Raw genomic sequence first — 20,837 nt, forward strand, 5'->3', positions numbered from 1 at the left:
TGGATAGAAGAAACAACAAAACATGCCTCATGACTTGGTAAATGTTTCCCTAAGAGAAACGGTAAGTATCAGAAAACTGTAACACTAACAGTTTAATTTTCTGACAAAATGGTGCTCCATTAAAATACAGCTTTTTCTACTCTATGATAATATTGTTATAAAAATAATACATTTTTAAGAATATGCAGCAAAGTTTGACTAAATGCTAGTGTACATTATGTTAGTGTGATATCATAAGGGTTCGAAATGAGCCTTTTCAGTGATATATACATATATATACTAGTATATATATATATATATATATATAACTTTGTTATATATCTATTATAATACAAGGGGATTGATGAGGCATCAACTGAACTATAATCTACCTAAGTTAGTTCCCATACATTTTGTGTAAGGGAAACAAAAGAACTATAAAATCAACTCAGACAAGAAGTCATCTTAGTCTGCAAAATCTAAAACTAATCCAGGCTCAGGATGCTCTAGCATGTTCCCACACATTCTGGGATTGGTTGTACTGAAACATGGACAGTTGCTAATGTAGTTATTCACCATGCGGGCCCTCTGTGTTAGCTGCACCCTGTGTGTTGGCAAGGCTGGAGTTCAGATATGGTAGGTACATACGAGCCACAGGGAACATAGGTTCAACCAAACACCAACGTCCAAAAGGCAGGAAGGACACCTCACTCCAAACATCTTCAGACCTATCATACACTAACACCAGTTGCACTTTTTTTCTTGATCTCTCTCCATTCCAGGCGTCTACCAGTGCATGCAACTTGTTTTGGAGTACAAAGAGAGTGACGTTGTCCACGCAAAGAATTGTGTCAAGCCAACCTGAACGCTCAGACCAGCTGTCTGCCACTGTGTCGTACACCAATGTCTTGGTGAGGTAAGAGTCTGTAAAGAAGATCTCTGTTCCCATGGCTGCAGCTTTGTAGATTTCAGTACTGTCGACTCGTGGGGCTTTAAGGCACCACTGGTCTTCCATTGGGTCGTAACAGTATACTTCTTTCTGTGTGAAGAGGTAGATGTGATGACCACACGGCACAGCCACGTTAAAGTCCCAACACCCATCGTTTTGAGGTGTTGAACACTTGTGCCACTTGTTTGTGTGCTGGTTGTATTTCTTAAACACCAATGCTGTTGATGTCACAAAAAGGTAAAAAAGATGTCCATCGAGTCCTATAAGGTAGTCAAATTCATTGTCGTCCATGTCTGCTACCCTAGCTACTTTAGACATTCGTACCCATTTGTTACCGACGTGGTTGTACTTAAACAAGGCACACTTTTCATCTGAAACTTTAGCCAGGATGTAGATATCATTATCACAAGTAACGGTGCCCAGAAGTGGAGATAGTTTGTTGTAGCGATACCTGATGTACTTCCCTTCTCCTGGGTTCATCCACAGCATATTTCTGTTTCTGTAAAGGTTGAGATGCATTCAATGATCAGGCCATGCCAGTTTAATATTTTTTTGCTTCTTGGATAGAAGAAAATATTGATGCTGAAGAGGAACATAAACATGAAACAGACAAATGGAAAAGTCTGTACCTTGGTACACAAAAAATAGGGAGCAAAGATCATTTATGAGGGAGACTGAAGCTGAAATTGACATCCATAAATTAATGGGAAATACAGATACTGATTGATAGGAAAAAGTGCCTGTACCTTTCACTAAAAAGCATAGCCATTTCCATTGTGTCCATCCCAAACCTCCTTGTCAGGTTGGATGCCTCCTTTACCACATTCCTGATGGCTGATCTCCCAGGATCCTCTCTGACCAGGGGGTGGTCTAAGATGGTCACCATGTTGTGCGGAGTCAGCAGCTTGAAGCGGATGTGAGGGAGGATGCTGGGTAGGTGGTGCAGTCTGCAGGGTACAGGGTAAGTGTGGAGTAGGCCGGTTTCTTGGTACATGTGCACGTGCACCACATCAGCTTTTTAATTAATTACATGTATGTTATGTTTACAGCAAACCTGCCAAGGCAACCACTTCTTCAGTTCAAGCCAACCACCTGGCAATGGCGACCGCTTTTTCTTGGTCCTAAAAATGTACCCATCCATATGGGATCTGCCAAGGGCAACCACCTGGCCAACACAACTGCGACCGCCATGATGACATGTCAAAGTGGGTTAACGAAGGTCACTGCTTTTCCCTGGTCCCCTGTTTGGTCACCTTGGGCAGGTTTTACTGTCTTTGAATGTTACAACAACAATATGCCCTTATAATACTAGAACACTGCTGCCCACCTGTCCTCCCTGCTGTGCTGCACCCATCTCACTACAGCCTCCCACACTCTTGTCTCCTCATTAACCTCCAGCTCATCATGGCTGATGATCTCAGTCAGCTGATCCACACTCAGACTGCAGAACTCCTTACTGGAGGTAACCTGTGGAGGTACAAAGAACTTGTACATTGTACATGCCTTTACCAGGCTCTAGAAAGAGTAGAAATTGGCATATATAGGTAACATGCCAGGGCAGTTGGTCCCCAAAAGAAGTACAGTTTGCTGTGGTTGTGTGGAGTAATGGTAAAGTGTTCGGCTCAGACCCAAGAGGTCCCGGGTCAGATTCCTACCCAATGCCACCAATCATGTGCCCTTGGGAAAGGCACTTGATAATACAATGTAATTACATGACTTTCCTCATGATCACTTCACTCAGGTGTAAATGAGCACCAGTAGATTCGGTTAGGACGTCCCTCGAATAAGGCATTAAATGGAGGTCCCGTGTTTGGGAGAGCCACACCCCACACAAGTTTAAGAAACCACCACACTTATCGAAAAGAGTAGGGGACCTTCCCGGTGTGAGTGGTTCAAAACTTACAGTCCTATGGCCAGACCTTGCATTACACAGCCACAACAAGTAAGATCAGTAGACAAGGGGTACAACAATCATTTTCCAAGATGGAAGGATGCCTAGACCATATAACTCAATAAGTTAAAACTGAAAGCTTCAATTACTAGAGAATTCTTTCAGCAGTGACAAGTTTTTGAAGGGTAAGAATACTCCAAATTCATTCAAGGCTGTATCTATATGTACATTATGTTGTCATCTGGTATTGGTCAACAATGGAGACAAACCTCAGTAAAGTGTTTGGCAATCCACTGTAGACAAACTTTCCAGACAATCTTGGCAGAGAAGACATCTGCAAACTTGTACAGGTCTACACAGGTGGAGTGCTCCACGTTCATGGCCATGTAGCTGCTGCAGATGTCTTTCACATAGTCCAGCTGCAGGAGGTCGGCTGCCTGGTACAGAGGCTGCACTCTGTCCATGGATACATGGAGGGTTCCCGAGTAAATGTAACTCAGGATCTCCTCAAACGTGTCTGCATCCAAACCCTAAGGAAAAATACAAATACAACAACATTTAAGCTTCTTCCACCAATTGCAATTTGCAAGTGTATGCGTTTGAGATTGGAGAATAATCGATCAATAATCAATTTAATACCAAAGTATCATTCCTGATCTCAATCTTATTCAACTATGACGTATGAGAAGTAAAAATAAACAAGGAGAAGTCGTAGACATCATCCCTCCATGAAATAGCTTGTTATTTTGTAATCTTTTGGTGTATTTCAATAGAGATATTATGAGTCAAACTTTGTTTTTATCAGCAGAATGATTTGTGGTGGCACTTTGTATTTATTAAGCTGTCATGTGCAGGCGTTTAGTGTCTTGTTACCATGGTTTGTTTACTTTGATGGCCAGCAGGTCATTTGCCTTAGCCTGGGTACCATCCCCAGTAGTATATTCCAAACTCTATAACTGTTATAGAGTTTGCGAATATACTACTGGGGATGGTACCCAGGCTACATTTGCCTGTACATGTAGGTCAATGACCAGACAGGCAAATGACCTGCAGACCAGACAAACAAGATTTATTTTCCTGCAGTCTCTGTCTAGGGGTAAAAATAGATAGGGCTGCCTGGGTCTGACCTGCCAGCTGGAGGTATAAACAAAAACACTCTGTCCCAACTTTTGGGTCAAACAGACCATCCTATTATGAAGTAGGGGTGAAAAAGTGAAAATCCTTTTAAATTAAGCAATAAAAATATGCGACAACCTGCTAATGCACTCCAAAACACAAAGAGACTCAACAACTACCCACATACCAAAAATCATACCAAACCATCCCCCAGATTTTCCAAACATTCAACACAAAAAGTCCAACATTAAACATTTTGTAAATATCAAACGCAAACAGCTAGGGGACCCAAATTTAAACCACTAAACCATGGTAATAACAACTACATGCTACCTTAATATCGCACAAACAGTCCATAACGCGAAAACAACAGAATAAAAAAATTAAACTGCAGTACCAAGGTCAATCACCAGGGGCTCAAAGTCAACCTACACAATCTCCAAGGCCCCATCCATCAATCTGCCAAATATCGTACAGTTCCTTCTCACCGATCTTCAGATATCAGACCAAACATGAAACGGAGTAAAAACAGTACCCCCATTTTCATGGAGGGTAATTTTTATACGATATCAAGATTGTAGAACCCACCACACCTTTCGAAAAAGACTTGGGGGCATGCCCCGGTGTGCGATGGTCCTAATACTTATCTGATTATTCACTACGGACTACAGGAAGAGTAGTGTAAAATTCACACTATAACAGGGCTATAATGAAGATCCTAAACAAAAAGTTATAGTGGGGAGGGGGGCAAGAAACATTATGTTTTTGTCAATTTCCAATTTCGGGAAAAGTCTTACCCCCCCCCCCTAATTTTCCTGCTTCTGTGGGATAGGTATCATCTCTGTAAAATGTTTCTAGTCAACCCCATAACCGTTAAATGTTCCGCTAAACCTACTTGTAAAATAACCGTCTTCTGCCGACTTTCCGCCATGTCGCTTGTAAACATGGCTCGGAAGTAGGGGCTGGCCGCGGACAGAACAAGCCGATGGCAGGGAAACCACCGTTCCTCGACTTCAAGAATGACATCCTGCAGTATCCCATCCTTCTGTAAGTCACCTACAGCTCCAAGAAACCCGCGAAGATAGCCCTCGTCTTGGTAGACATGAGAACGAACTGCCCTGGCGTGAGATTCTTGGTCCGAGGCAGCCATGTTGATGATGATGAGGTTGCTGTGCGGTGCGGTGCCTCCTCAAGGCCACGGCAAGTAAATTTTATGGATGACATCATCCGCAGACCCCAAATCTAATGTGATAGGGCGAAAAAATGGCAGGCCAAAAAAACGTGATTACTACATTTTGAAATTTTGACATTATACACTACACCTTGTGATATTGTGCTAAGTTTACTGCCAACGATTGCCAACATCCATTTGTCACTGAAACAACTTAAAAAATAAGCTAGTTTTTCAGTCATCGTACAAATGATTTTGATTCGGTGGGAACATCACATGTACATGAACATGTACACAGCCACCATCACATAAAAAAGGAAGGAAATACACATCACTGCATCAAAGTAAAAGATAAAACAACAAATCAGAGGGTTGTCTTGTCTCATCTCTTCATATTTATCCGCCACCCATGGCAACAGACATCTTTGCCCATTTTCTGCATGTTCTATGCTGTGATTTAGTCCCCTACACTGTCTTTCAACCAACGTAGGGATGTTTTGGGAAAGGGAAAACATTAACTTTACAAAAGCTGTCCCTCAATGAGCAAGAAATACTAGTAGTCAGGTGGTTTAATATGAGTTTCAAAATTTTTCGGGGAGAATACCAGACCCCCTGCTGTGGTCATGTTTTGGGGACTCAATGTGCAATTTAACTTGCACCATAGAAGGTTGTCTTCCTGTACCAGACCCCTACGCTGTTAAAAAAATCCTGGTGAGAACCCTGCAAGTCACTTACCAACCTTTAGGAATGGCCATGCCCTTAAAGACGCTTTAGCTTTGTACATAAAGTAAAAGCTGCAAAAGACAAGACTGTAAGGTTAGAACCACTCACCAGGTGGGACCCCTACTTTTTTCAGTTAGTATGGTGGGATCTTCAATGTACTTGAGCTGTGCTCTCCTTAGGCTTCAAGTCCTATCCGAGATGACATCCCTAGGCGAAGCTAGGTACTCATTTTTACCTGAGTCGAGTGAGGAAATAGGTGTAAAGTGCCTTTTCCCAAGGACACAACACAGGGGCCTGTCATGGATTCGAACCCAGATCCTTCAGATTCAGCCTCCTTCACAAGACCAGACTACCACCTCTTGGTTGTACAAGTTCTTTTACCCATGACCACAAAGTGGACTATGGGTTGTGATACGATATGCCCTTTCCTGTATGTTTGTTTTTTTGTTGTTGTTTTTTGGTGCCAATTGTAACCACCATCTTTATTTCAAGCACTTGCTGCAGTTAAGTGAGATGACTTTTTTCATTTTGCCTTTCTTTTTTTTCTTTATTGGCCACATTTTTTTCTTCTTTTCGGTGAATTTGTCATGCTTTTTTTTAACCCAAATTCTTTTTACCATCTTTTCTGTTTTCAAATCTTTTAAAATGTGACCGACCTGTTTTGAGACTTTCTTCTTTTTTTTTCTTTTTCCATCTCACCTGCAGTTTGATGCTCTTCAATACATCATTATAAATGTACAGGAAGTTTACATTTTCAACACTAGACATAATAAACTTGCCTTACATACATGCCAGTTCAATCAAGAAAGCAAAACAACTTCTCTTAACAAAATATCTACAGAAGTAACAGAACAACCAATTTTCACTTGCACGTGACCACATTATACAAACTTTTACCTTGCAGCACCCAACAAAATGTTTTCTACAAAAACCTCATATTGTATCTCTACAATTCAGTACAAACATAGCTTCTGTAGCATTTTTTCCTCAAATTTCTGAAAAGGTAGGTATGAATTCCAGTGATGCAAAATCTGCACTGATTGGCTGCATGTAAGTTGGCGTGGAAAAAATTATTTTGAAAAGTTAATTCTAAACTCTGCATTCACATAACTACAATGATCATTTGCTATGATATACAGCAATACATGTACATGCATTTTTCACTCTTTCTTTTTTCTTTCTACAATAAACACTTTGGAAACAAGTGAAAATTGGGAAAAAAGAGGTGCAGCTTTGTTTGGTTCACTGAAATAAAAGACGACAGTGAGAAGGTACAATTCTTACAATTAAAGGATGTTCCACTGAAAATCTCAAGAACATGGCAGCCAGCAACTGTTTTTTTTTCATTTACTTAGATTCCCATCTCCTAGTCTTCACCAGACTAACAATGCAGGTTTAAAAACCGTAGAATTTAGCTAAATAGGGAGAATAACTTGCCAGGGGAGATTAGCCACCATCATTTGAAACCCTAACGGTGGACCCACTCCCCTGCCCAGTCAGGCCCTATATTTTTTTGCTGAATTCTACCATCCTAACCTTAGGAAAGCCTAGTGGAGGCTACCTATCTCCCAAATATCTAGTCACTCCATAGGGTGATTATTTAAGATTTTCTGAGCGCCCATGCCTGAAATTTTCAATGGAACACTGACTAGTCGACTGGAACAAGCTAGATTAACATCCCAATTGACATAAAAAAGTAAACAATCAAGCAACAACAGCGTAATCGGGATTCAGTGGAATTATACTGCTTTTTCTAAGCACTGAATTAGTACAAATTTTACAAAACATATTCAACTTGCTACATGACATCAGTTTTTAGCTTAGCTAAACTGTAACATTGTGAGATATAGTCAACAGTATTTTTTTTACATGTGGCAGTGAATTCCTACAGCTGTACATGTTATGTTTGAAATTTCAAGATGTTTTGTATGACATAAATACACTTGAAATACAGATGAACTTTCATGATACACTTGAATGTACCATCTTCGGCAGAACTTCTGGACAAAATGAAGAAACACTGCCACAATACTTAAATGACAAGGCCCAGAAAATTTGCTTTATGCTAAAAATATCAGACAATGCTTTCCCCCTCATGAGAAGCATGATGTAACAGTAGTGTTTGGAAGATTTGTACACAGTGTCCTAGCCAGCATCCATCTTTCCATCATGCTCATTACGGACCAAAAGTTTGCCCAATCCATCATCTTTGATGGCTAAAATCGCCATGTAAGTGTAGGGAAAGAGTTGGCATCAAACTCAGCTTAGTCTACCAGCAAAATTTTCTCTAAAATGCAGAAAAAAGCATTGCAGAAGGACAAGATTTCCAAATTTTCTGGGGAACATGCCCGACTGTGGCAAGGCCTCACATCTTACACGTTCAAGGTGACGTTATGTCGAACAAAAATGAGATGATGAAAAACACTTCAGGCTGGCTAGAACACTGGTTGGACGTAGTCGCTCCTGTATCACCGTCTCCAGGACCTGGACTCTGATTCATCCTCATCATCCTCATCATCATCCGGCAGCGGAGCCAGGAGGGCATCCTCTTCATCATCCTGCAGATGGAAGCACACAGAACTGTGTCAACACTGATTCATGTACCATCAGCAATGGTGATCATATGGTGTGGTATCAACAATAATCACCAATAGCACCATATGATCACTCGCAAGATAATCATCGAGAAAAAACAACTTAAACATCTACATGTACATGTACCTTTATCCCTAAAATGGTTCAGTTCAGCAGAAAATTTTGAGAAGATTGGGCAGTTGAAGAGAAATGGAGCTAATTCGGTAAATTACAGTTATGGTTTATTCTTTACAGTCACCCGAGTCATGTAGTTGTATTGTGCTACCTGTGATGCTACATATGTATACTGTACGGTTTGGTACTGACCAGCTTTCATATGGTCACTATTGCTGGTGGTATATGAACCTAGGGGTCTATCCAGCGTACTTTGAGTGCAGGAACTCCTTATACCCGTATGCCCTACTAATATATAGGATATTATCCTACTAGTACTGCAGGAATGTTTCTTCCTGTGACCCTTCATTAGACTTCCAGACATACGTGTAAACACAGTCATAATCAGTAGCAAATAAGCATTTTAGTAAAAGTATACAGAGACCAGATTCAAATGAAATTCAACTAACAATTCAGATACATTTGTAACCATGAAAGAGAGCAGTGAGGAAATTGAAAGTTCTCACATTCAGGTCCACCTCCCCTTCCTCATCCTGGTCCAAGGTCACTGTCCTGGTCGGAAGGTTCCATGTGATGTTCAAGGTCATGCCCTTGAAAATACTCCCCTTTGTGGCAGCCTAGCATGCATGAGTCACATGTGCACAGTCAGTCAAGTTAGACATACATGTAGTTCTCATGAGCCAAATCAATGGGAAAATGTGTGAGAAGCTTCCAGAAAACCAAGGTACTACATTGTACATGTAATGTACATTCTGTCTCTTGACTTTTAACAAAGTACATGTACAACAAATTGCTGTTTAAACTTTCTCTTGCAAAGAAGTTAAATAGCATGGAGAAGAGCACACAACAATAGTGTGTTTTGTGCACATAAGTAACATATCCAATTTCATTTTATTTGTGCTATGAGTTTTTTCTGTTACTTGCAGAGGTTAGACCAACTGTACAGGTTATGCCATCTGTTATTTTAACACGTTTTGCATAGTATACATTGTTTGTCACTTGAGTTACATCTTGATGTCAGGTGTCAGTGTGGTCTAATTATCTCAACAGCCAATCAGCAAGAAGAACCACCACTTGCAAAAAAGAATTGGCCAATCAGGCCATGCAAATAGAAATGCTGCATGTCTATTGGTTATTAACTACTCACAATTTCAGCCTCCAGCCTTGTCTTGAACTCCAGCAGCAAGGTTAACCCTGTCTCATCATACTCCACTTTCTCAACCTCACCAAATTGCTGCAGAAATGACAAAAACAAGAATGGTATCAAAAACACCTGAGCAATGCAGTATTATAAAAAAATCTTTTTTCTTTCACAGTACATACATGAAAATATTCTCACTATAACCATGTTTCTAGTCCGTTTAAACAATTAAAGAAGTGGATCTTGCATCTTAGTTACCCGTATTTGCAAGTTAAGGAATAAACTGGTTCTTAGAAAGATTCTTTAATTATGAGCCCTAAAAGGCACCCACTATGGAAGACTGGTTCTAGCTATTTATTGTTGGTACCAAAAATAAAGGAACTCCCATGTACATGTAGTTTGTTTAAAGGCTACTTTAAATGCCTGAAGTATAAAAACGCCTGCCATCAGAAATAGCAGTAATTGTCAATATCAGACCGGCTTCATAATTTAGAATATTTTTGTTTTGTTTTGCCGCCTTGAAATTGTATTGGATGGCTTTAATTATGACAGCTTAAATAGTAATTAAGCAAATGTGCCATACATTGGAGCAACAAGGGTCCTTACCGACAGGTGTGTGAGAATCTCGTCCTTGTCTCCTATCTGGTACCCCGTGATGGCGAGTTGTTTGGGTCTCCTGTCCAGAACTGCCCCCGCTCGAGTTCTCAGGTACGGCCTCCCCCTGCCTCTCCCCCTCACAGCACCCCCCCTGCCCCTGCCACGCCCCCTCCCCCTGCCGCGGCCAGCATTCAGCAGACCCAGGGACTGTGCCTGTTGGGAGAGCAAAGACTTTTCTTCTAAGTAAAAAGAAACCAAAAACATTTTTTCTTCCCCGGGAAGCAAGAACAGTTATGCCAACCATCATGAGCTAGCAACAAGAACACCAAACTATCTTCTAAAATTTCTTCTTCAGAATGCATTGAACTTATATGAGATCTGTATACATGTAAATCATATTTGTTATTGTACATGTATTTTGGCTCGATTACACCAGCAATGATTTGTCGTAGTTTTGGAACAAGTAGTTTTCCAATAGGACAGAAAAAATGGTGTGAGATCACACAGAGGTCAAATGAGAGCACAATACCCCTCCCTGACACTTGACTTAGAAACCTCTGAATCATTCAACAGTTCAAGTGATGTCCATGTAACACACCTCTTGCTGTAGCTCTGCTAGTCTTTTCTTGAGCGCCGTGGTGTCTTCCCCGGCCGTCTTGGCGTTCAGAAGGTCCATCTCGGCGTCCAGCAGCTCTCTCTGAGCCTGCAACATGTGCAGCGGCCGTGACTCCTGTCAATCAAACATGGCTGGCAAATCTGTGCTCTGGTTACGGGGAGGGGAGGGGGGCACCCAGGGGGAAAACTGCCCCATAAACACTCTCAAAACTTCACAATAGGTGAGAGGAACCAATTGGTCCAAAGCTGGCATCACACAGCAGGAAAATAGTTCATCTGAAAGTCTGCTAGCTACTCTCTAAGCTGAGGTTTAGGCTTCAGCTTATTTCTGACATGTTTTTACACATTTGTATCTGGCCTTCTTTTTTGTACTGGTATCTTTTTTTTTGACAAGTAAAAGGGTGGCATTTGAATACTGTCTTGTCAATTTGATACTGTCTTGTCAATTTGATATTGTCTTGCCAATTTGATACTGTTTTACGCCACCAAAAGATCTGCTTGGAGATTAATTTACAGCATCAACATGGTCAGTGTCCTTTTAATATGTGTCCAATGTCATAGTCAAGCCAAAAATATGCCTGATTTTCTTAGAATTTTTAAATTTTACGACCTTCTTGCAATCGACAAATTTGTCCGAATGTCGTTGAGTGTAACGCCAGCTTAACAGTGTCAAAACTTCAGAATTAAGTGAGAGGAACCAGTGGGTATAAGGAAGGCGGAAAAAGAAAAAAAAATTTGTTATGTTACGTTATATGAAAAAAGTGGTGAAATTTTATGCACTCATTTGAGAATAAGAAGGAAGAATGGTGCATGTTTGGAAAACTATTTGAGGGGCATTTTGAAAAACTGGAGGAGGGAGGGGGGTCCTAAACAGCTTCCATGAAGCAAAGGAGAATTACAAAACCTACAAAAGCTGACATGCAAAAAGATAAGGATACAAAAGCAATGACTTCTAAGTAGTGACAAGAGCAAAATAAACACAGAAGAAGTAAATTTTATACTATTTGTCATCTTCTTTACATAAAAACATCAAACAAATCAACATTTCTAGGAACATAGGTAGAACAATCATTGTAAGAGATTGCAAAACCAGATAAATGACAAATATTTTAACATTAATGAACATACCTCTTGTCTGGTCTTTGGCTTTGTCGATGTTGCAGCTTTGGGTGGTTCATCAGTTTTCAACTTGGTTATACTCTCCTGTACAGTCTTTAATGTCTGAAAAATAACATAATACTTTTTTCAACCGAATCACTAAATATAGCAGATATAATCAAATTTTGAAACAGATTCGAAAAGCAAATTTTATGTATCATAAGGGGATTGTCTAGCTCAACAGACTATATTTTGTAACTGCTCTATTAACTTTTACAAAAACTATATACATGGTTACCAGCCGCTCTAACTCTGCCATGCAACTTGCTACATAATGTAATGCAACACCACAGGGTGTCTGCTACATCACCAGTTACCATGGTGACAGAAGTCTGGCCCAGGGCATTGACCTTTTTGTTTGGAAGTGAAGAATTAACAGAGCAAAAACAATATGTTTTATAAGACTAAGAACATTGAGGGAAGTAGTTTCTATTCAACACTTACCTTCATTATAGCGTCCCTCTCTGGAGCAGCCATACTTTTGTTCTTCTCCAGTCTTTCTATTAACATCTGTCAAATTTGAAAATATAAATACAGAAAAGAACCTTGTTTACTCCATACTATATTGGTCTCAGCAAAATTCTAACAAAAATCAACACTGTAGAAATGTAGTGTTAATTTTAGTTCACTACTGTAACAATGCCCCAGAGCCCACCATCAGATGTACATGGTATCTTCATACTTTCATCTTGAAAAGAAAGAAACCCAAACCTTTTGTTGCTGAATTTGCTTTTGTAGCAGCTCCTGTTTCTTTGTCTGAAGGTTCATCTTTAACTTAAGCGCCTCCTGGTGGATAAGAAAGAAAGTGCAGGTGTTTGCAAAGATGACAACATTCATTCTGTTTTTGCCGTGCGGATGTAACATTCACTGGTCACAATTAAACTACTGGAAAAAACATGTGCTGGTCTTATACCTTGTTTATGTGGATTTTTATTTGTGTTGACTGGTACCACCTACATATTGAATGAAGTACAGAAAAATAATGGCAATGGTTTCTGAAAAGTTTTTAGTAATAGTATGATCCATACTTCCCAAATTTTGAGTGGTGCAGGTAAACTTTTCAAATAAAAGGACTTGAATCCCTGCTAATCTTACCTTTTTCTTCTCCTCCTGTTTTTTCCTCAGTGCCTCCTGTGCCTCGGCCACCTTCTGTGCTGCTATCTGTGAGGCGGAAGGCTGTTTAGCTGCCTGGGGGGTGTTCACTTTCTTCATGGCTTCTGGGTTGTACACAGTCTTCGAAAGACCTGATGATGATGCGTGGACCTATGGGAGAAAAATTGTAAAGAAAAAGAAGGAATAACATTTCAGCTTTATACTTGTCACATCTAACAGCAACTCTTAGAATTGCTGTTGGATGCATAAGTTGGAAATTCATAACAGCAATGCTTGATCAGATATGGAACAATATTGTCAGGAGGGATGTGTATCTTTTCCACTGGTTTGCATAATGCCAGAGGTTTATCTCAGGCAAAAAATTGTTTCTACACGTTGCTACCTTCTGGAGTTTATATTTTGACTGACCACAATATTTCTTCTCAACCATTAGTTTCAAGATTTCAAGTTCATTTTCCATGGCTCTTAAGTGCTAAACAGCAAGGCAGAACTGCTTAAAGATATAGAGCTGCAGACCATAGCAAAGAAAGCATCGCAGCACTCTAATATTACACAAGTGTATGCTGATATAATATCTCCAAATCTTGCTCTACTACATCTAAGTAAAATTTCTGCTACTTTCTGGGACGGTTTGAGGAAAAAAAGAGAGAAATTGTGTCAGAAAAGTTCCAGCAGAAGCACCTAAGCACCCAAATACAGTGGAAGGTTACCTTTTCTGATATTGGCCCTGAACTGCCTGTAGTTTTGGCATGCTCAGGGTTTATGTACAGACGATCTCGTACTGACAACCTGACAGGCCCAGGGTTGGGATGGGCAGCCTCGCCAGGCGTGGACTATACACAACACAGGAAACACAAGTCTTACTGCCTGAACAAAAACTGTTTTTTGTTACCCCCAGGGAAGGTATTGTTTTCAGTCATGTTTGTGTGTTCACAGATATAACTCATGGTGAGTTTGACAGATTTCTTTGATTTTCGATATATGATTAGTTATTGGAGTCCAGATGATGCTTTCTTCTTTTTATCTGTATTTTCAGGTATTGAGATAAAATAATTAGACACCTCTATGCAGACCACCGCTGGACTACAAGGAACAAATATCGCTGCCACCTACCTGTCCCTGATGGTGTTGCGGCTGGTCCTTGTTGTGCCAGAAGACTCTGATGAACCTGTTGTTTAAGACGGCGTCCGTGCACTGGTGCGCCGCTCGCGCTTCTGCGTTACTGGAGAACGTCACCAGGGCACTCTCCGCGTCACCGTCAAAACACACCTGGACGTAGATAAATAAACAAAAGCATGGAAATGTCCTTGTCAACTCTACACAATTCTTCCACTCTTTGTACCAGGAAGCACGAATGACATTCTCGGTCACTGAAATGTCTGATACTTCAGAATGATAATAATTATCCAGTTGCCTGATTTATTTACATCACATACAAATGATGATAGGCTCCATAACTTGTCCATTGAACACTTAAACCTGGACCTAAAATGTTTGTGTTTGAATTTGAGCTCGAATTCAATTTGAGAAGGAAGTGTTACACTACCATCCTGTTTCTGCGCACTGAAGTCATAGTCTTTCAAGACTGACTGACAGAGAGAGATACTGTAAGATATTGTAGAATTTGTTTACTAGGTCAACATTCGTGCACTATTGCAATAAGCTACATGTACTGCAACAATGAAAAACTATGTAGCCCTGTTAGTAGTTTTGTGTAAACAGAGACAGTAGTTTGTAGTATGTGTACTACAAACTACTGTCTCTATTTACTATAATTATGATACAAAACATCTATCTACCGACATCTATCAAAGACAAAGTTTGGAAACTCTCTCAGTCTAGACCTGGAAGTTGTGGCTTAAGAGATTTGCCTTGATTTCGACACAACATTTGACCTACCTGGACATTTGAGACAGTCCCAAACCTCTCGAAGTAACCAGACAACTTGGAGACAGTGTTCATGTCTCGTGGAACCTTCTTGATTTCCAAGGTGCAGTTAGTGTGCTTCCATCCAAGTCTATCTCTGACGTGACCACCTGGAAATATGGTTGGAACGTTTAGTACCTTTATTGTGGCAAGGAGGTTGCATTTTCATTCATGTTTGTTACCCTCATAAAAAATGGAAGTATAATTTTTTGTCTGTCTGTGTGTGTGTATGTGTGTGTGTATGTGTTTCTGCATATTTGTGGTCAGCATAGCTTCAGAAGGCCTGGATGGATTGTGTTGATATTTAGTCAGGTTAGCTTTGTTAAAGGCACCCAAAGCAACTGCAGGACATTAAAACTGGATTTTTGAAGTCAATTATTGACTCTCATTGAAAATCCAGTTTTAATGCCCTGTGAATTTGCTGGTAATTTTTTTTTTAATGTAGTAAGTTGAATCAACCCTATCCCATACCATACTGATATCTGTGAGACAGAAAGAACAGTCAGGCCGAAAGCCGGTGAATATGTCATACCGTAGGCTGGTTCTATATTACAGCTACATGTAATCAATGGTGGTACATATACAAAAAAAGAGGGGCTCACATAGATTTTTCTTGGCTATTTCAGACATAAACATAAATATGATGATAAAAATGTGCTAAGAAATGACAGTAATGTCGATAGAAGACAGATTTCCTCATCCAAAAAAATTTTGTCTTGCAGCCCTGAACTTGCATTGGATGCCATTCACCAATAATATACCTGTTGGACATGCTTACCTTGTTTGACAGGTGGCCCTGTGTAAGGCATCCCTGCACCACTGCCAGGACCCATGGCCTGGTGGAACGTTCTCTTACGACTTTCTCCGCTGTCAATCACCACCCGGGTGTGGCCAGAGGTTGAGTCTGACACTTGAGTCTCCACTGTGTCGATAAAGATACAGATATACAAAATACAACTCATTGAAAATTCAATAGAAAGCAACTGGATAGATCTATCCAGTTTCTGGAATAACATTGTCCTTGTGCATCTCATTAGGCCTAGGAAAAAAAATTTTGTGTTTCCTTTTTCCTGACCGACCCGACAAAAAACTGCCAATCCTAGTCTTTTTTGGGGGGGTAGACCTCTGCAAGGGACAAATTTTTCTGAGCTGATCAACCTTTTCTAGCTCCATGATCTGACACCTGAGTGATGAAATGTTGTAAAATCACTTCCCCAACATTGACATTCAAAATATAAGTTTCCTCATGCAAGTTTTATTTTGTTAAATTGCATTGTGTAAGTCAGATCACCAGAGATTGTCAAAGTCTAATAAAATAAAGAGAGAGATATCCCTACCTACTGATCCTAATTTTCTCAGGGCTAAACCAGGAAACACAACAATTTTTTCTGAGGCATTACCTGTGTGTCTAACCTTCATCTACATAGGAAATTCAGTTCATGTACACAATCATCATGGACGTTCTATAAACACTCTAGCTAGCGCTTGCTGACATCTCGTGTCTGAGGAGAGCCATGTCAAACAAATATCCATTGAACAGAGAAGAGATTCTTGAACTTGTGAGTGGGTCAGACCTTACAGTCCCATTCAATGACGTTTGGAAACTAGATAGGATTTTTAATGATTGTCAAGTGAGGACAAAAATGTAAAGGGAGTTTCCCAAGGGCACAACATTAGGGACTAGGGAGTAGTGCTAAGGATTCGAACCCAGAACCTTTAGATTCTAAATTATCAACAACCCTAACCACATGCCACCTACCATGCCTACAGCTCTAGTTTCTCACCTTTGGGGGTGGTGATAGTAGAGACCATGGGTACAGACACCAGTGCTCGAGTCTGGGTCGGGTTCCTATTATTCCCTCCTGACCAGTAAGGGGGCCTCCCTACAACAGGACCTGCATCAAGTCCAGGCAGCTCAGGGTTGTAACCATCCTGATCAAACGGCTCTCCTGAAAAAAGGGGTTAGATTTAAGCCTAGACATTTAGGATACAGCACGAAGGACTTTGGTACTGTAGTACTTAAGTACTGTAGACTCTGACCTGGTAGCAATTCTACAGGTAGAGATCTTAACCAGAGCCTTTGTCAACGGATTCTGATCAGGATGCTATTAAATGTAATTGGTATAAATTTCTATTCATTTGTCTAAAGTAACATGACTCAAAGTTTAAATGTTCTGCCTTTTAAATTATATTATAAATCTCAACAAATATATGACTTTACAAATTCCAATCAGTATCTCTGCCAGTAAAATCACCAACTCTAGTTTCTATTAAGTTACAGAGACTCTACCAAAGATCAGAGCCTCTATCCTGACATACATGTATACACTCAAATGAACGATGTGTTGTTTAATAATGTACAGGTAGCAACTTGGCAAAGCTGAAGGTGGCATTTTGATATCGAAGTACTAAGCTAAATAGAATGATAAGATGACTATACATGTATAATAGGACAACTACACTCCACAATAAATCATGCTGCTTTAGAGGTTTTTGCTGAGCGTTTTTTTTTCCAGGTTTACGTGTGAAATAACATGAATGGGACATACATTTTTTATAAAACCTTTGTGCACAGATACCCCATGTTCCTTGCACAACAAATATCGTCTAGACATACACATTTAGATGGAAGCAATACAAGTACATTTAGTGCAGAATTGTTCAATAATGTGCTCTGTATAATAAGTTCTACTTGCTTTTTGGTGGTGGGGCTGGAAGTGTCATTCTGATATCTGAATAAGCAAAGTAGAATAATATAATGTTGTATTGTATATATTAGTACTCAAAAATGATGAGCAAATTTTGTTTGGAAGGCAAATGTCATAACTAGTTCTAAGGTGAAACGAATGCAAGGCATGGTTTAGTGATATCAACTATAGAATGTCTACTTGCGTTTTGGTGGCATGATTGTCATTCTGATGTCTGAAGGAATGTGGAGAAACAAATGTACAAGAGCCTGTATCAATCTCCAGACATGCACAAATTGCATACAGCATTTGGACATGGACATATCATGTTTTAACTTCTGAAGACCAACAGAAGTACTTATTACAATCTGACCATGTTTTTTTCTAGATTTTTTGAGATTTTGGGGATTTCAAAAAGAACACATCACATTCCTATGTTAAACTTGGAAAGATCCAGTGCTACAAATTTAACCTGTACCAAAGAAAAGTGTAAAATGAATTTTGTATAACAATTTTAAAACTCCAAGAAACAAGAGACAAAATTTTACTCCCTTCAAAAGTAATCAGTAAAAATTGCTCATATTTCATTCAAAGTCATAATTGAAAAACACTATGGAAGACGATTTGATAAACCAAATTCTTGTACCTAGTTCCTTCCAGACTTTCATAATCGTCTTATATACAGAGACATATAAAAACCCTCACCTTGTGGATATCTGGGAGGAGGGGGTGGTCCGCCACGGGGTACAGGGGGGTGTGGTGGTGCTGTCCCTGGGGGTGGGGTCGCTCTCCTGGGTGGAGGGGGGCCCGGAGGAGGCCTGGGGGGTGCCAGTCCTAAAACATGCAAACGTCACAATTACAAACCAAAAATCTTCAACAAAGGAAAACAGATTTATGCCTCTGCAAAATATTAATCTTTTTTCAAATTATGATACCCAGCCAGCAGCTTCTGGGACCTAACTTCCTGTGTCTGACCTTTTTCGATCATCACTTCCTTCCAACTTGACCAGAACTTTAGGTCAATCTGTGGTAGCCACTCCCTATGCTTCCTGTCACTCTACTGCATGCAAATACCTATGCACAATAGCAACCACACAGACAAACATACCCAAAACAATACTTCTGCACAGTGCACACTGAGGTAAAAAATACTTCAGTGCATAACACTTAGCAGAGACTTTTTCCTGACATCATTTGGCATATCCATGCTTCTCTATCAAAAATTACAACATCTGTGAACACTTCATAATCGTATTTCTACCAAGAAAAATAATAACTCACCTGGTCCAGGTGGTGGAGGTCTGGGCCCCCCCTCCCCTGTAGCTGGAGGGGGTTGTGACATGGGGGGCCTGGGGGGTCGTGGCCCTCTTGGGCCCATGGGTGCACGTGGCCTTGGGCCCATGTTAGGGGGTCCTGTTGGAAAAGTCAGATCTTACTGATATTTCAGTTGCTATTATTCACTACCTGAGACAAAACACAATGTCAGTTTTACCTTTTCTAAATTCCACGTTTTACCTTTTCTAAATTCATGTTGCTCATAAGTACATGTGTCTGAAAAACACAGTACAAAATGTATGGCAATACAAAGACAAAATGACAATCAACTGGGAAGATTAGAGAAGTTGCCTTTACCAAAGAACAATCTATAATTTATTTATGCCAAGTGAGCAGAAAACCATTCTCTGTATTATCTATCTGCTTCTAAGTTAAGGTTAGTCATCAAAGACAAAATGACAAGTTTGTTGCTTGTACCTTGCTGTGGAGGTGGTGGTGGCCCTCCTGCACTGAACGGAGGTGCCTGTGACATAGGGGGCCTTGGAGGCCCTATAGGCGGCATGCCCTGCTGCTGACCGTTGCTGGCAGGTGGGAAAGCCAGCATACCAGGCAGACTGCTGTCTTCAACCACTACTGGGTCAGGGCCGTGGTCAAACGGGCACAACTCTCCCCGCATGCAGAAACCCTTTTCTGTGACAACACAACAACCTTTCTCTCAGACAACACTACTCAAAAACAAACAAAAAATTTACAGAGCAGAACCTACGGTAGGCCTCTTCTACTTTTAGAATTATCCTGCATTTTAATTTGAAGGCTAGCTTTACAAAATATCTGCTGACAAGTTAGAGGCTTCAACCCAGGTGCATGAATTGTGCAATGTTGTATAAACTTTAACACATGGTAAATTCTTCTAGATGTATTGGCAGGGATTACAAAGAATGACAAGCCCAAATACGTTTTGTAAATAGAAAGGTAAAATTTGCAAAGCAAATGCATAATGTTTACCTTCATATGGTCTAGCCTTGGAAACTACTGTTCTGTTTATTGTGCAAACATATTCATATAATTTACATGGTGACCAGCCCCTCTAACTCCGTCCTGCAACTTTGCTATATAATGTAATCCAACACCACAGGGTTTCTGCTACAGCACCAGTTACTGTGGTGACAGCTGTCTGGTCCAGGTCATTGACTTTTTGGGGTTTGGAGTAGAAGAAACAGCAAAAACAACGTTTTGCAAACTTAAGGTAAACATTAAACAAAGTTCTTTACCATCATAGTCCCTGCACCTCTGCGGCCGGGGGGGTCCCCCTCTGCCCCGCCCCCCTCGGAACCCACCACGACCTCTGTCGTTCCCGCGGAAGTTCCCGCGCCCTCCCTGGGACATCCAGGGCTGGTCGTTGGAGACGACGGTTATGGTGCTGCTGAGGGAGGGGGTGGTGTACGTGGGGGGAGGGGCGTTCACACCGTCAGGAGAGTTCCCAGCAGCCGACTCTCCAGGGGCAGAACTGGAGTCATCCTTGTGAGGTCTTCTGTCTGGAGACGTGTAATTTCTTCTCTCTAAATGTAAAACAACAGGCTTAATGACTCACAGAGATTCTGACTGCAAACATATGGAGATGCATGACACTCATCACAGGGCTAAAACTAAGAACCTTTGTCTGGTTCAATTTCCCTTCAAAAATGACAGGGCACAAAATACCACCTGCATAATACAAGGATAGTGCAGGTAAAATTGGTGCTGTCCAGGTATTTCTAATGCCTACCAACCTGTACCTAACCTGCACT

General features: G+C 40.6%; 2 protein-coding genes across 6 annotated transcripts in view; both read right to left on the minus strand.

Annotated features, from left to right (window-relative positions):
- Positions 1–1,746: 1,746 nt before the first annotated feature.
- LOC109477598 (kelch-like protein 18) lies at positions 1,747–5,085 on the minus strand. Its single transcript, XM_019778937.1, has 4 exons — positions 4,831–5,085; positions 3,089–3,349; positions 2,257–2,395; positions 1,747–1,875 (listed from the first exon to the last, which is right to left on the minus strand). The coding sequence occupies exons 1-4, from the start codon at positions 5,083–5,085 to the stop codon at positions 1,826–1,828; spliced, it is 705 nt and encodes a 234-aa protein (XP_019634496.1). The 3' UTR covers positions 1,747–1,825.
- A 1,539-nt stretch (positions 5,086–6,624) lies between these two features.
- LOC109477536 (RNA-binding protein 26-like) overlaps positions 6,625–20,837 on the minus strand; it is an 18,983-nt gene continuing 4,770 nt past the window's right edge. The window contains exons 6-25 of one of the 5 annotated variants that reach the window (XM_019778841.1): positions 20,322–20,609; positions 19,528–19,740; positions 19,057–19,188; positions 18,481–18,609; positions 17,981–18,010; positions 17,785–17,820; positions 16,873–17,037; positions 15,867–16,010; positions 15,062–15,198; positions 14,276–14,431; positions 13,873–13,995; positions 13,145–13,312; positions 12,761–12,835; positions 12,494–12,559; positions 12,020–12,112; positions 10,875–10,979; positions 10,286–10,489; positions 9,686–9,772; positions 9,045–9,155; positions 6,625–8,387 (exon numbers count right to left, since the gene is read on the minus strand). In XM_019778841.1, the coding sequence (XP_019634400.1) occupies positions 8,298–8,387; positions 9,045–9,155; positions 9,686–9,772; positions 10,286–10,489; positions 10,875–10,979; positions 12,020–12,112; positions 12,494–12,559; positions 12,761–12,835; positions 13,145–13,312; positions 13,873–13,995; positions 14,276–14,431; positions 15,062–15,198; positions 15,867–16,010; positions 16,873–17,037; positions 17,785–17,820; positions 17,981–18,010; positions 18,481–18,609; positions 19,057–19,188; positions 19,528–19,740; positions 20,322–20,609 (2,552 nt within the window). In that variant the 3' untranslated portion in view covers positions 6,625–8,297. Of the gene's footprint in view, positions 8,388–9,044; positions 9,156–9,685; positions 9,773–10,285; positions 10,490–10,874; positions 11,007–12,019; positions 12,113–12,493; positions 12,560–12,760; positions 12,836–13,144; positions 13,313–13,872; positions 13,996–14,275; positions 14,432–15,061; positions 15,199–15,866; positions 16,011–16,872; positions 17,038–17,784; positions 17,821–17,980; positions 18,011–18,480; positions 18,610–19,056; positions 19,189–19,527; positions 19,741–20,321; positions 20,610–20,837 lie in introns of all 5 variants that reach the window. The other 4 variants (XM_019778840.1, XM_019778842.1, XM_019778845.1 and 1 more) reach the window with 4 other exon arrangements.

The sequence above is a fragment of the Branchiostoma belcheri genome, unplaced genomic scaffold (assembly GCF_001625305.1).
Source record: "Branchiostoma belcheri isolate BF01 breed outbred unplaced genomic scaffold, Haploidv18h27 scaffold40, whole genome shotgun sequence".
Classification (NCBI taxonomy): domain Eukaryota; kingdom Metazoa; phylum Chordata; class Leptocardii; order Amphioxiformes; family Branchiostomatidae; genus Branchiostoma; species Branchiostoma belcheri.

Excerpts from the sequence above, each read along its gene's own strand:
- LOC109477598 (XM_019778937.1), bottom strand. The coding sequence starts at position 5,085 with ATGGCTGCCTCGGACCAAGAATCTCACGCCAGGGCAGTTCGTTCTCAT. Across the intron at positions 3,350-4,830 it reads AGAAGACGGTTATTTTACAA|GGTTTGGATGCAGACACGTT; the intron begins GTAGGTTTAGCG and ends ATTTTTCCTTAG. Across the intron at positions 2,396-3,088 it reads TTGCCAAACACTTTACTGAG|GTTACCTCCAGTAAGGAGTT; the intron begins GTTTGTCTCCAT and ends GTACCTCCACAG.